This window comes from Nyctereutes procyonoides, unplaced genomic scaffold, assembly GCF_905146905.1.
Source record: "Nyctereutes procyonoides isolate TBG_1078 unplaced genomic scaffold, NYPRO_anot_genome, whole genome shotgun sequence".
In the NCBI taxonomy this organism is placed as follows: domain Eukaryota; kingdom Metazoa; phylum Chordata; class Mammalia; order Carnivora; family Canidae; genus Nyctereutes; species Nyctereutes procyonoides.
In genome coordinates, this window is record NW_026575047.1 from 33791175 (window position 1) to 33803864 (window position 12690).

The 12690-nt window shown below is 52.9% G+C and overlaps 1 protein-coding gene across 1 annotated transcript in view; it reads left to right on the forward strand.

Annotated features, from left to right (window-relative positions):
• Positions 1–12690, forward strand: part of TBC1D2B (TBC1 domain family member 2B) — a 65216-nt gene that overhangs the window by 40692 nt on the left and 11834 nt on the right. The window contains exons 6-9 of the mRNA XM_055326178.1: positions 325–714; positions 7424–7534; positions 8546–8739; positions 11073–11567. Of these exons, the coding sequence (XP_055182153.1) occupies positions 325–714; positions 7424–7534; positions 8546–8739; positions 11073–11567 (1190 nt within the window). The remainder of the gene's footprint in view (positions 1–324; positions 715–7423; positions 7535–8545; positions 8740–11072; positions 11568–12690) is intronic.

Below are 12690 nucleotides of genomic sequence, written 5' to 3' on the forward strand. Positions count from 1 at the left end.
CTCTGATCACATGTGGACCCGAGTCTGCTTACAGGACAGGAAAGAGTTCCCATGTGGGGTCAGGTTCCTTCTGGGGCCAAGGACACATCGTCATTCAGCAAGTCCAGGCTGATTTGAGGGCTCCTCTGTTCACGCACAGGGGCCGCTGCTGCTGATGGTGCACCTCCGCGGTTTCCTGTTTCCCGGTATTGTTCTCTGCGGGCGGGCTGGCCACAGTGCGTGGTTCTTCCTCTTATGTCTGAGACTCTAAGAGGAAGTTTGGTGCTGATGTGTTTCTTGTCCTGTGTTGGTCCGTGTGGCGTATCACTGTCTCTGCCTCTCCAGGAGTTGGTGCGGCTGTTGCAGCAGACGGTGCGGTCCTCCCAGTACGACAAGTACTTTGCCAGCAGCCGGCTCTCGGAGGGCATCCCCAAGGACGCGCTGGAGCTGCTACACCGCAAGGATGAGCAGATCCTGGGCCTCAGTGGCCAGCTGGAGCGGCTATCCCTGGAGAGAGAGAGTCTGCAGCAGGAAGCCAGGACGCTTAAGACCAAGGTGGGCGAGCTCAGTGAGCAGCTGGGGATGCTGGTGGAGACCATCCAGGCCAAGGACGAGGTCATCATGAAGCTGTCGCGTCGGCTCAGCGAGGGCGCGGATGGCACATCCTCCACCTCGGGGGTACCTGGCTCCCCCACCCCTGCCAGCAGGGAGCAGCTGGAGCTGGACAGGCTGAAAGTAAGTGGGACGTGGGCTCTGGCTGCCAGGCAGGTTCAGATACCCTTGCTGGCAGCCCCTCTGGGCATCTGGGGCTGCAGCACCTGCAGAGCTGCTGTGCTTCTCTTTAGCAGGTCTAGCAGGACTCACAGGCACATGACGGATAGTTCTGTAAGAAGTGTCCTCAGAAAAGGAAAGTCTCAGTCCAGTGACATTGTGTTGCTCAGAGGGTTTGGGATCCTCCCCCCTGCTCTCAGGCAGCCGAGGGCCCTCTTCTATTCTACACCTAGAGTTCTATCACCCCACGTAGCTCAGGGGACCGTGTCCATACTCGTGTGCCTATGCCAGCACCGTGCATGGCCTGCCTCAGCACCTGGGTCAGGGGAGCTGAAGGAGCATGGACCCCACACCAGCTAAGGCCCACTCAGAGTTGGGGCCCCTGCGCCCAAGCTGGGGGGTCCTGGGGCTGAGGACCGAGGGTGGCCCTGGGATTGGGGGGGGGTGCTGCTGCCTGAACTCATGACTCTGGGTAATACCTGGTGGGAACCACCTGGTGGTTGGAGGAGCACAGTGCTTGTGGGAGGTGGGGGCAAGAAGTCTCCATGCCCAGGGGAGAGCAGAAGGGTCATGCCCTCAGGCCGCAGGGAGGTGCTGGGACGGCCCTGACTACCCCAGGTAGGTGTGTGGCTCAGCCCCAGTGTGCTCCCTCACTGAGGAGCCTGCTGCTCTCTTTCTGGTTCTCCTTGAAGACAAAACACATGGAGGTTATTAGTGAGCACCTACTGCTCGTCTGCTTGTCACAGTGGATGGCCAAGTGGTGGACACGCGGGGGCCTCAGAGAATTCTAGAACAGAAGTTAACACTGGCTGACAGCATCATTGGGACGTGCACATGGCCTCCCATAGTGATCACTTCTCAGTGCTCATGAAGGCCAGAAGGATCATTCCTGAGAAAAACCAGAAGGGCAGCAGAACAGCTCCCAACCTCATTTCTCTGTGATTCTACCACGGATGTCTCTGTGGTTGCACAAACCGTCTTGGTCACTGTGGCTGGGAAGAGTCGGCTCTGTTCATGCCTGCAGCCGAGGTGTGTCCCACCTGGACATTCATTGCATTTGACCGTGGCTTATTTAATGTCGCCTGAAATTTATATTTTGCGACTGTGCATATTTTTATGGTGTTTGAGGCCACACTCCCCGTTCCCCCCCGACACACACGCACAAGCAGGGCGTGTGCGGAGTGAGCAGCTTGCCTCTGGTCTCCATGACTCCCTTTGGAGACAGTGAACAGAGTTGATCAGAACTAGACTTCTCGGAGGGAGGGGCAAGATGGCAGAAGAGCAGGGTCCCCAAATCACCTGTCCCCACCAAGTTACCTAGATAACCTTCAAACCATCCTGAAAATCTACGAATTCAGCCTGAGATGTAAAGAGAGACCAGCTGGAATGCTACAGTGAGAAGAGTTCGCGCTTCTATCAAGGTAGGAAGACGGGGAAAAAGAAATAAAGGAACAAAAGGCCTCCGAGGGGGAGGGGCCCCGCGAGGAGCCGGGCTGAGGCCGGGGCGAGTGTCCCCAGGACAGGAGAGCCCCGTCCCGGAGGAGCAGGAGCTGCACCAACCTTCACGGGGGAAAGGGGCTCGCAGGGAGTTGGAGCAGGACCCAGGAGAGCGGGGATGCCCTCGGGCTCCCGGGGACACTAACAGACACCTGCGAGCGCAGGAGAGTGCTCCGAGCTCCCTAAGGGCTGCAGCGCGCACGGTCCCTCGGAGGGACCGACTGGAGCAGCTCGGAGGGGCTCGGGAGCGGCTCCAGGGAGGGAGCTGCAGGGCGGGAGCGCGAATCCCACAGCGCAGGCCCCGGAGCACAGGGCGCCGGGGACACAGCCCAGGATCCGGCCTCCCCCGGGACAGGCAGAGGCCGGGAGGGCCCAGGACAGCAAGGACGCTCCTGCCCCGAGCTGAGCACATCAGCGGCCCCGCCCCGGAGCCTCCAGGCCCTGCGGACGGAGAGCCGAGCCCCGAGCCCCGTAGTTCCTGCGGAGGCTGAATCCAGGCTTCCAGAGTTGCCATAGCAACTGCTGCTGTTCCTCCTGGGGTCCCACGGGGTAAACAACCCCCGCTGAGCCCTGCAGCAGGCAGGGGCAGAGCAGCTCCCCCAAGTGCTAACACCTGAAAATCAGCACAGCAGGCCCCTCCCCCAGAAGACCAGCTAGACGGACCAGTGATACTCCCCCGTGTTCCAATACAACTTGTTTTTGGCCACTCTGCACTGAGCAAAATGACTAGAAGGAAAACCTCACCTCAAAAGAAAGAATCAGAAACAGCCCTCTTTCCCACAGAGTTACAAAATCTGGATTACACTTCAATGTCAGAAAGCCAATTCAGAAGCACCATTATACAGCTACTGGTGGCTCTAGAAAAAAGCATTAAGGCCTCACGAGACTTCATGACTGCAGAATTTAGATCCAATCAGGCAGAAATTAAAAATCAATTGAATGAGATGCAATCCAAACTAGAAGTCCTAACGACGAGGGTTAACGAGGTGGAAGAATGAGTGAGTGACATAGAAGACAAGTTGATGGCAAAGAGGGAAACTGAGGAAAAAAGAGACAGACAATTAAGGGACCATGAAGACAGATTAAGGCAAATAAATGACAGTCTGAGGAAGAAAAACCTACGTTTAATTGGGGTTCCCGAGGGCGCCGAAAGGGACAGAGGGCCAGAATATGTATTTGAACAAATCCTAGCTGAAAACTTTCCCAATCTGGGAAGGGAAACAGGCATTCAGATCCAGGAAATAGAGAGATCCCCCCTAAAATCAATAAAAACCGTTCAACACCTCGACATCTAATAGTGAAGCTTGCAAATTCCAAAGATAAAGAGAAGATCCTTAAAGCAGCAAGAGACAAGAAGTCCCTGACTTTCATGGGGAGGAATATTAGGGTAACAGCAGACCTCTCCACAGAGACCTGGCAGGCCAGAAAGGGCTGGCAGGATATATTCAGGGTCCTAAATGAGAAGAACATGCAACCAAGAATACTTTATCCAGCAAGGCTCTCATTCACAATGGAAGGAGAGATAAAGAGCTTCCAAGACAGGCAGGAACTGAAAGAATATGTGACCTCCAAACCAGCTCTGCAAGAAATTTTAAGGGGGACTCTTAAAACTCCCCTTTAAGAAGAAGTTCAAGTAACTCTGAACGTGAATGGGCTTAATGACCCCATCAAAAGGCGCAGAGTTTCAGACTGGATAAAAAAGCAGGACCCATCTATTTGCTGTCTACAAGAGACTCATTTTAGACAGAAGGACACCTACAACCTGAAAATAAAAGGTTGGAGAACCATTTACCATTCAAATGGTTCTCAAAATATACCCTAAAAACTACAGAACACTTCTGAAAGAAATTGAGGAAGACACAAAGAGATGGAAAAATATTCCATGCTCATGGATTGGCAGAATTAATATTGTGAAAATGTCAATGTTATCCAGGGCAATTTACACGTTTCATGCAATCCCTATCAAAATACCATGGACTTTCTTCAGAGACTTAGAACAAATTATTTTAAGATTTGTGTGGAATCAGAAAAGACCCCAAACAGCCAGGGGAATTTTGAAAAAAGAAAACCATATCTGGGGGCATCACAATGCCAGATTTCAGGTTGTACTACAAAGCTGTGTTCATCAAGACAGTGTGGTACTGGCACAAAAACAGACACATAGATCAATGGAACAGAACAGAGAACCCAGAAGTGGACCCTGAACTTTATGGTCAACTAATATACAATAAAGGAGGAAAGACGATCCACTAGAAGAAAGACAGTCTCTTCAATAAATGGTGCTGGGAAAATTGGACATCCACATGCAGAAGAATGAAACTGGACCACTCTCATGCACCATACACAAAGATAAACTCAAAATGGATGAAAGATCTAAATGTGAGACAAGATTCCATCAAAATCCCAGAGGAGAACTCAGGCAACACCCTTTTTGAACTTGGCCACAGTAACCGAAGAAGGACAAACAGTGTATGTTCTCATTCATTTGGGGAATATGAATAATAGCGAAAGGGAATATAAGGGAAGGGAGAAGAAATGTGTGGGAAATATCAGAAAGGGAGACAGAACATAAAGACTTCTAACTCTGGGAAATGAACTAGGGGTGGTGGAGGGGGAGGAGGGTGGGGGGTGGGGGTGAATGGGTGACGGGCACTGAGGGGTACACTTGACGGGATGAGCACTGGGTGTTATTCTGTATGTTGGTAAATTGAACACCAATAAAAATTAATTTATAAAAAAAAAAAAAAGAACTAGACTTCTCCCCCTCGTTCACCCTTTAGTTTTTGCAGCAAATGGGTGGGGTGGTTTTGAATCATTTGGTGATTTTGTGATTTGACTTTTTTCCTCCAACTTTTCTCAATGGTTTTTAAAGTCTGTGGTTCTGACATCCCCCTGCAGTTGGGTGCAGTGGGGACAGAGCTTATGGAGGTGGTGGTGGGTTGGTGGTTCAGGGGCTGGCACGTGGCTGTGGCTCCTAGTGGCCGGCCACCCCATGGTTTTTGACGCCACCAGCGCCTGACGCCCGCTCCTGCCTTTGGCTCCTGTGGTGGCTCTGCAGGAATTGAAAGCAGGTTGTGGGGGTGGGGGGGGCTGTGGGCAGAAGTGGGGGTTTTGCACATATGTCCTCGCTGCCCTCCACTTCTCACTGGTGCACCATTTCCATACTTATTTCTTCCCCTGACCCGAATTTAGAGTGCATCCACGGGGGGGGGGGGGGGCATCTCTGTGGCCTCTGTGGCCTCTTGTTTTCCCATCAATATTATGACCCACTTTCTCTGACTCTGGTCGGTATCTGTGGCCTGTAAAGATTTCTGCTTTTTGGAATTTGCTGACACGCCTCATTGGGTCTGGAACAGGGTCACTTTCTGTTTCTGGGGCATTTTGAGGAAGGAGCAAGTATTGGTTGTAGGATTTCAGCAACCTGAATACTTTATCATACTTCCTTCCGGGCCTTTCCATGGCCCCTGATTCTTCCTTGCTCACAGTAGGTGGAGCTCTGCTTTGCTGGGCGTGGTCGGGGCTGCCGGCCTGTGCTGCTGTCCCCACCTACCTGCATGACCTCTCTGGCATGTGCCATCCTGCTAGCAGGTTTTCCTTATCTGGAGGCTGCACTGCTGGAAGGATATGGCCTCTCCTGAGCTCCTAGCATTGTTAGGAAGCACAAAGACGGGCAGTGTCAAGACCGTAGGGAGCATGGGGAAGAGGGTGTGGGCTCAGACTGTATCCTCACCCAGCCTTGTCACCGGCAAGCCCCACCTGGGGCTGGGTCCCCTCCCTGCCCAGCAGGGTCATCTGTCTCTGTGAGCCAGCTGTCCCCTCATGGGACTGTGCAGGGAGGGGCTTGTCTTGTGGATCGAGGTTGTAGGGAGAGTCCTTAAGATGAACCGTCACATGTAGTGGAGCTGGAAGACGTTAGTCTGCCTGCCTGCCCACGTGCCTCAGTCTCCACCTTCATTGGGCATGCACTTTGCTGGCCCTGCTGCTTGCCATCCTTCTGTCCACTGGCCTTTATTGGCATGTTTGTTTGCTCCAAACTGAGAGCTTTCACCTGCCAGGAGAGGGGAAGACGGAGACCAGGGAGCCGTCTAGGTCTCCCATAGGGTTGGACTTGGCATCTTGTGTGCCTGTCACAATGTGCGGTCCTGCTGACACAGGAGGCATGAGCTTATCATAGGGCATGGTCAGTGGCCCAGCGCCCAGCGGCCTCTCAGCAGAGACATGGGGACAGCTGCCTGCAAACCGTCACTGTGGAGTGGTCAGGAGTCTCATGCTGACCCTGTAACCTGTAGGGCAAGCTCCACAAATGTTAACGACTGGAGGGACCTTTGAAATGTTACAATCCTTCTGTACATTTTAGGGCGATTGTGGCCTCTGTCCCCACGGCAGTATTCAGCCTGGAGACTGGAGTGCGTCTTGGGGGAATGACCATAGCCTCTGTTCCATGAGCGGTGGACACTGCCACCTGCCCTGGACTTGCCCCATGACCCAGGGGTCAGAGCCACCCTGGGAACCTGGCAGATCAGGGGTAGCACGTGGGTAGAGGCCTGTGCTTGGCAGAGTGTGTTTGTCCCAGACACTGCTGTTCCTCATGGGAGTTCAGGGCTGCCGCTGATCGTGTCGCCACAGTTGGCAGAGCTCCTCACCAGCCCGTGAGGCTCTTATCACACAGCAGGTGCAGCAAACGTTAACAGCTGCGAATTTGAGGTGAGGGGGTATCAGGTTCATCGTACTTTTCCTGCGATTGAGATGTTTCAACATAAAAATGACAGGAATGTGCTTTCTTGAGCTGGGTGTGTACTTAGGTGGCAGGTGCGATTCTGTAGTCGAGCACACCTTGTGTGTGCGTGGCCTTTTCTCCGTCACCCGGCTGAGTGATGAGAACCCACTGAAAATGTGCTGTTGGCTCCAGTTAGAGGAGAAATGAACATAAGGGTTTGCTTACGTGCACGTCAGAGTGGGGAGGTGACGGGTCCACAATGAGGGCATGACCCTCCTTGTTTCCTTGGTTGCCTCCGAGGATGGGGCGGCATTCATCAGGACGTGCCCAGTGGTCGGTTTCTTAAAGCTCATGCTAACTTGGCGAGGCTCTCTGGTTGCAGAAGCAGCGATATATTAACCGTATGGATATCAGCAGACGTTCAACCAGCATGATCTGATGGTTTTTTTCTTCCAACAGGATAACCTACAGGGATATAAAACCCAGAATAAGTTTCTAAATAAGGAAATCTTGGAGCTCTCGGCACTGCGGAGAAACGCAGAAAGGAGGGAGAGGGATCTGATGGCCAAGGTGGGTCAGGGCAAGGCTGTTTGCTGGTGGCAAGGGACACAGAAACCTTTATTTAATTAATTAATTTATTTTAGATTTTATTTATTTATTTATTTATTTATTTATTTATTTATTTATTTACTTACTACTTATTTATTTATTTATTTATTTAGAGAGAGGGAGGCAGAGACACAGGCAGAGGGAGAAGCAGGCTCCATGCAGGGAGCCCGATGCGGGACTTGATCCTGGGTCTCCAGGATCACACCCCGGGCTGCAGGTGGCGCTAAACTGCTGCGCCACCAAGGCTGCCCACAGAAACCTTTAGAAGTGGGCACGCCATAACCCAGTTCTGCCCCCAAATGGGGGCATGCAGTCACTGAATCTGAAATACAAAGTACATGGGGTGCAGAGCATCACTGTGAGGTGAAGACAAGGAGAGGTGCCCTGATGTGTCCTCATCAGATTCTCACCTTCCCCAAATGAAGGGTGTTTGGATTGTGATTTTTGCTATTGTGTGGATGAGTTTCCCATCTATAAACAGGGCTGGTGGGGACCTGTCAGCCTGAGTCTGTCGACGTTGTGGCCGGAACAGTAGCTCCAACGTGACAGCCGTCCTCAGGTAGCATTCGGTGGCACTCTCAGCCACCGCTGTGTGTACTTTGTGTACCTTTGGAATGGAGCACACTGCATCTTCCTGGACTGGAATCCACGTGGTTCTAGGGTGTCTGGTCAGATGAGGTAGTGGTTGGGAGCTGGCCCCAGAGTGTGGTGTCCTGGGAAATGTCAGTGCTGCACGGGCACCTGCTCATGGCCTGCATGCCAGGTGATGCTCAGCATGACCTCAGGACCCTCCTCTGTGCCAGTGCCCCTGAAGGAGGGGTGCCCAGGGCTGTCCGTTGTGAACACGACAGGTGGTCTGAGGCATAAATGACTCTTCTGTCCTCGGTGCAGTCTGCGGCATCATTGGCTGCTTGGGGCACCCAGTGTTGTGTGTTTCTGAGCCAGTGGAGGTAATCTCCCTGTTGTCTGCAGTATTCCAGCCTAGAAGCAAAGCTCTGCCAGATAGAAAGCAAGTACTTGATCCTGCTCCAGGAGATGAAGACACCAGTTTGCTCAGAAGAACAGGGGCCTTCTCGCGACGTCATAGCCCAGCTGCTGGAGGACGCTTTGCAGGTCGAGGGCTCGGAGCAGCCGGAGCAAGCATTTGTGAAGCCACATCTCGTCAGGTAAAGTCACTGGCGATCGTTGCGGGCGGTGGGACCTGTTTCCAATGTCCCATTTCAACAGCGGTTGTGGTTCACAGAGGACTTGATGCAAGTCTGTCCCATTGCACACTCGTGGCAGCACCGGATGTCATCAGGACAGATAATCCCGATGTGCTTGCCGTAATGAGCACGTGGTACAGCTGGGCGCAGGCCAGGTCATTGAGTCCAAGGCCTCTCTCCAAAACGTGTCAGGGTCAGTGGTTCTACCATAGCTCCAGTCCTTCTGGGAGCCAGTTCCCCCAGGAGGGGGAGCCCATCCTGAGATGCAGCTGTTCCCACACGTGGTTGGAGAGCAGAGGGGCCTCCCTGCATGAGGAGAGCGTGTAGCTAGCCTGGGGCCAGGGCCTGACACCCACCGAGGGTCTGTCCCGTGCCACAGACACACAGTGTCACACATCTGTCGGAGAGCTGTGGAGTCTGGAAGCCCATGAGGGATGTCCCATTAGGACCCTGCATGGGGGATTTTCTGAAAAGTGAGATTGTTAGATGCTGGAGGGAGGAGGAGCCGGCAGATGGATTCAGTCCAGGGGAAGACAGGAGCTGCACCAGGGCTTTACCTGCAAGCACATGTTTAACCGTCGGTGAGGGTAGGTTTTCATGGTCCCTCTGCAGATGGGGAGGCTGAGGTTAGGAAAGGACACAACTTGCCTGCGTTCACACAGCCCCCGGCCTGTCCAACCAGCTCCATGCTGTGTTCTCTCCTGGTGCTGCGGGACTGACAGGCTGCTCTGGGGTACATATTTTTTCCCTTGTGAGCTGTTGGGCTCTTACTGTTTATGTTGTACATTTTCAAACTTCACAGGTAAGCAGAATAATAGCTGTATGTATTGATTTGTTTTTAGCTCATTATTAAGGAAAATTTCTAACCCACAATGTAGTAGTCACGTGACCACCCCCAGGTGCACCTTCTGTTTTTTTAGGAGTATTTTATTTTTTTTAAATTTTATTTATTGGTTTTGACCTGAGCCCAAGGCAGACGCTTCCTGACAGAGCCCTAGGCGCCCCCTTTCCTGGAATATCTAGAACTTCCATATGTATTTCTGGTTTCTCACTGATGACACTTTATAACCCTGGAGTCCCACGGTGTTCTTGTCTCCGTGGGACTTCCTGAATGTCCCCTCAGCATCCATGTGGCTCCCAGGCGTGTCCTGCACCATCAGCGGGGGGCTGCAGGTAGCGCTCCTCTCTCGCTGTCTTTACTGCTCTTCCTCCAGGTGGACACTCAGGGTCCTGCCATGTCCCTGTGTGACAAGTGATATGGGGATCATGTTTCCGCATGTCTGTGTGTGAGCTGCTCTAGAGCGTAGACTAGAAGCGAATCCCTGACCTGTGGGGAAGGCATCTCCAGCTCTGCTGGGTCCTGTTCCCACAGCATTTGCACAGGTTTGCGTGCCTGGCATCCGGGGTGCAAGAGGCCCCTGTACTGGTTTCCTGTGGCCAACCCTGCAGGTCCTCACCGCCGCAGTAGTGAAATGACAGCTCTCCCTGTGTACAGTCCTCCGCTGCTGTGGGCCAGCTGTTGGGCAGGTCTCACTGGACCATTGAGGTGTCACAGGCTGTTCCTCATGGAGGTTCCAGAGTGTCCTTGCTCTTGCGAGTGTTGCTGGGGTTGTAGAGTAAGGGCTCTATTTCCACACTGGCTGTTGGGTATGGCCTTACCCACTTGGGGGCCATGGGCGTCCCTGGGCTCTGGCCCCTTCTTCTTCCTCCATGGTCTGCACCCATCCTGTCCTCCTTCACCGTGAAGGCTCCTGTGCATGCACTGGCCCCTGGATGGCCCAGGGTGACCTCTCTGCCCTCGGTACTGTGCGCCTTTGCCACATGATGTGGCCTAGATACAGGGTTGAGGCGGGGGTGCTGAATGTCCTTGGGGTCCTGTCCTGCCTTCTGCAGCCACGTTGTCTTTATCCCTTGTATTTATGCCAATATGCTCTCTCTCACCTTTCCAGCTTTTAAAACGATTTTTTTCAAACATGATAGTTACATGGATGGACACATGTTACTGTAAACGCACATTCACGTGGCCGGTCTGCCAGCCTTGTGTTTGCTGTAAGTCCTGTGTTTTTTCTGTCACATGTAGGACCTTAAACCATCTAGAATCAATGTTTTTCCAGGTGTCAAGAAGAGATCTAGCTTCATTTCTTCCCATGGAGATGGCCACTTACCCAGACCTGACAGCCTTCCCAGGGCCCAAATCAGGGGCCACGTCCCCATGGGCTGAGGCCCTTTTCTGTTTTCTGGGAGTTTTTATCAAAATCCTGTCATTTAATTTTCTCTTCTGTTTTTCTGAACAGCGAGTATGACATCTATGGGTTTAGGACTGTCCCAGAGGATGATGAGGAGGAGAAGCTGGTGGCCAAGGTCCGCGCACTAGACCTGAAGACCCTGCACCTCACAGAGACTCAGGAGGTGTCCACCGGCGTCAAGTGGGAGAACTACTTTGCGAGCACAATGAACCGTGAGATGGCATGCTCCCCGGAGCTGAAGAGCCTGATCCGTGCAGGCATCCCGCATGAGCACCGCTCCACGGTGTGGAAGTGGTGCGTGGACCTGCATACCCGCAAGTTCAAAGACAACACAGAGCCCGGGTACTTCCAGACACTGCTGCTGAAGGCACTGGAGAAGCAGAACCCGGCCTCCAAGCAGATCGAGCTGGACCTGCTACGGACCCTGCCCACCAACAAGCATTACTCTTGCCCCACCTCGGAAGGCATACAGAAGCTACGCAACGTCCTGCTAGCCTTCTCCTGGAGGAACCCAGATATTGGCTATTGTCAGGGTCTGAACAGGTGGGTGCTCGGCCCAGCGCCTCCTGTTTGTCTCTGGCCCCCGTCCTGGCCGCCCAGGGGAAGCCAGCCATCCACTCAGTTTCTCATGCACCATCCCCAGTTCTGGAGTAATTCAGAGAAACATACATTCAGGGAGCACCAGGAACTGGTGTTGCCTGGCAGGCTTAGGTGGGGCCTCGACTCTTGATCTTGGGGTTGTCAGTTTGAGCCCAATAAAACCTTCCATAAAACACCACCACCAAACTCCCATTATCTGGATCAACTAGGTTTTCTTGTTCTGAGTCCCTTTTGCTCTTGTCAGGTTTTGACCAAAAGTTTGATTTCATTATAATTATAATTTCTTATAATTTTTGTGCGTAACGCACAAAGTAGACACTGGCGGCCACTCCTGTTTATGCAAGGTCTTCGGGGATCAGGAATGCCCCACATGGCTCTTCAGCGGGTCGAAATAGGGCCTTTTGGAGCAGTGTCTTCCTGCGGGTGTCTGCACATCCACACATCTGTGGACGGAGGACACTGGAAAGCCTCTCGCCTCTTGTGATGATCCAGGCTCCTTATTTGGAGCCAGGCTGGGGTGAGACAAGGCCACAGAACACACGGAGGTCTGTGCTATGTGGAGCTGTGCTCGGCTGCTTTGTGTCTTGTGCCCGTCCTGGTCTGGCTGACACGCCTCCTGCTCACGCAGGCACTACACTCACGTTCTCTGCGTGCAGGGAGGGGGCAGCCAGGCTGCTTAGATTTCAGACTCAGGAAGAAGGGAGAAGAAGCTCTGTGTGCATTCCTAGGGATTTTCCCGGAACCCAAGTGCGTGTGCTGAGTTCTGAATGCTTAGGTTTATTCTGGTTGCTCACAGGCCTCTTAAATCCTCCTCCGTGGGTACAGACCTCCAGGAAGGGCTGTCTGTTGGCATCTCAAATCACAGGGTTGCATGAAGAAAGGTTTTCAAGTGGGATTTCCAAACCAAAGGTTTCCAGGAGGTCGCACTGCCTCCGTGGTGGTAAGGATGGGGTAGCCCCTGAGCTCTGGAAGTGAAAGGGATTTCAGCCACTCCTCCACAGCCCCCATTTAAAACAAAAAAACAAGCCTGTAAATAGGATGCTGCATGAGGAAGCAGTCTTGTTTA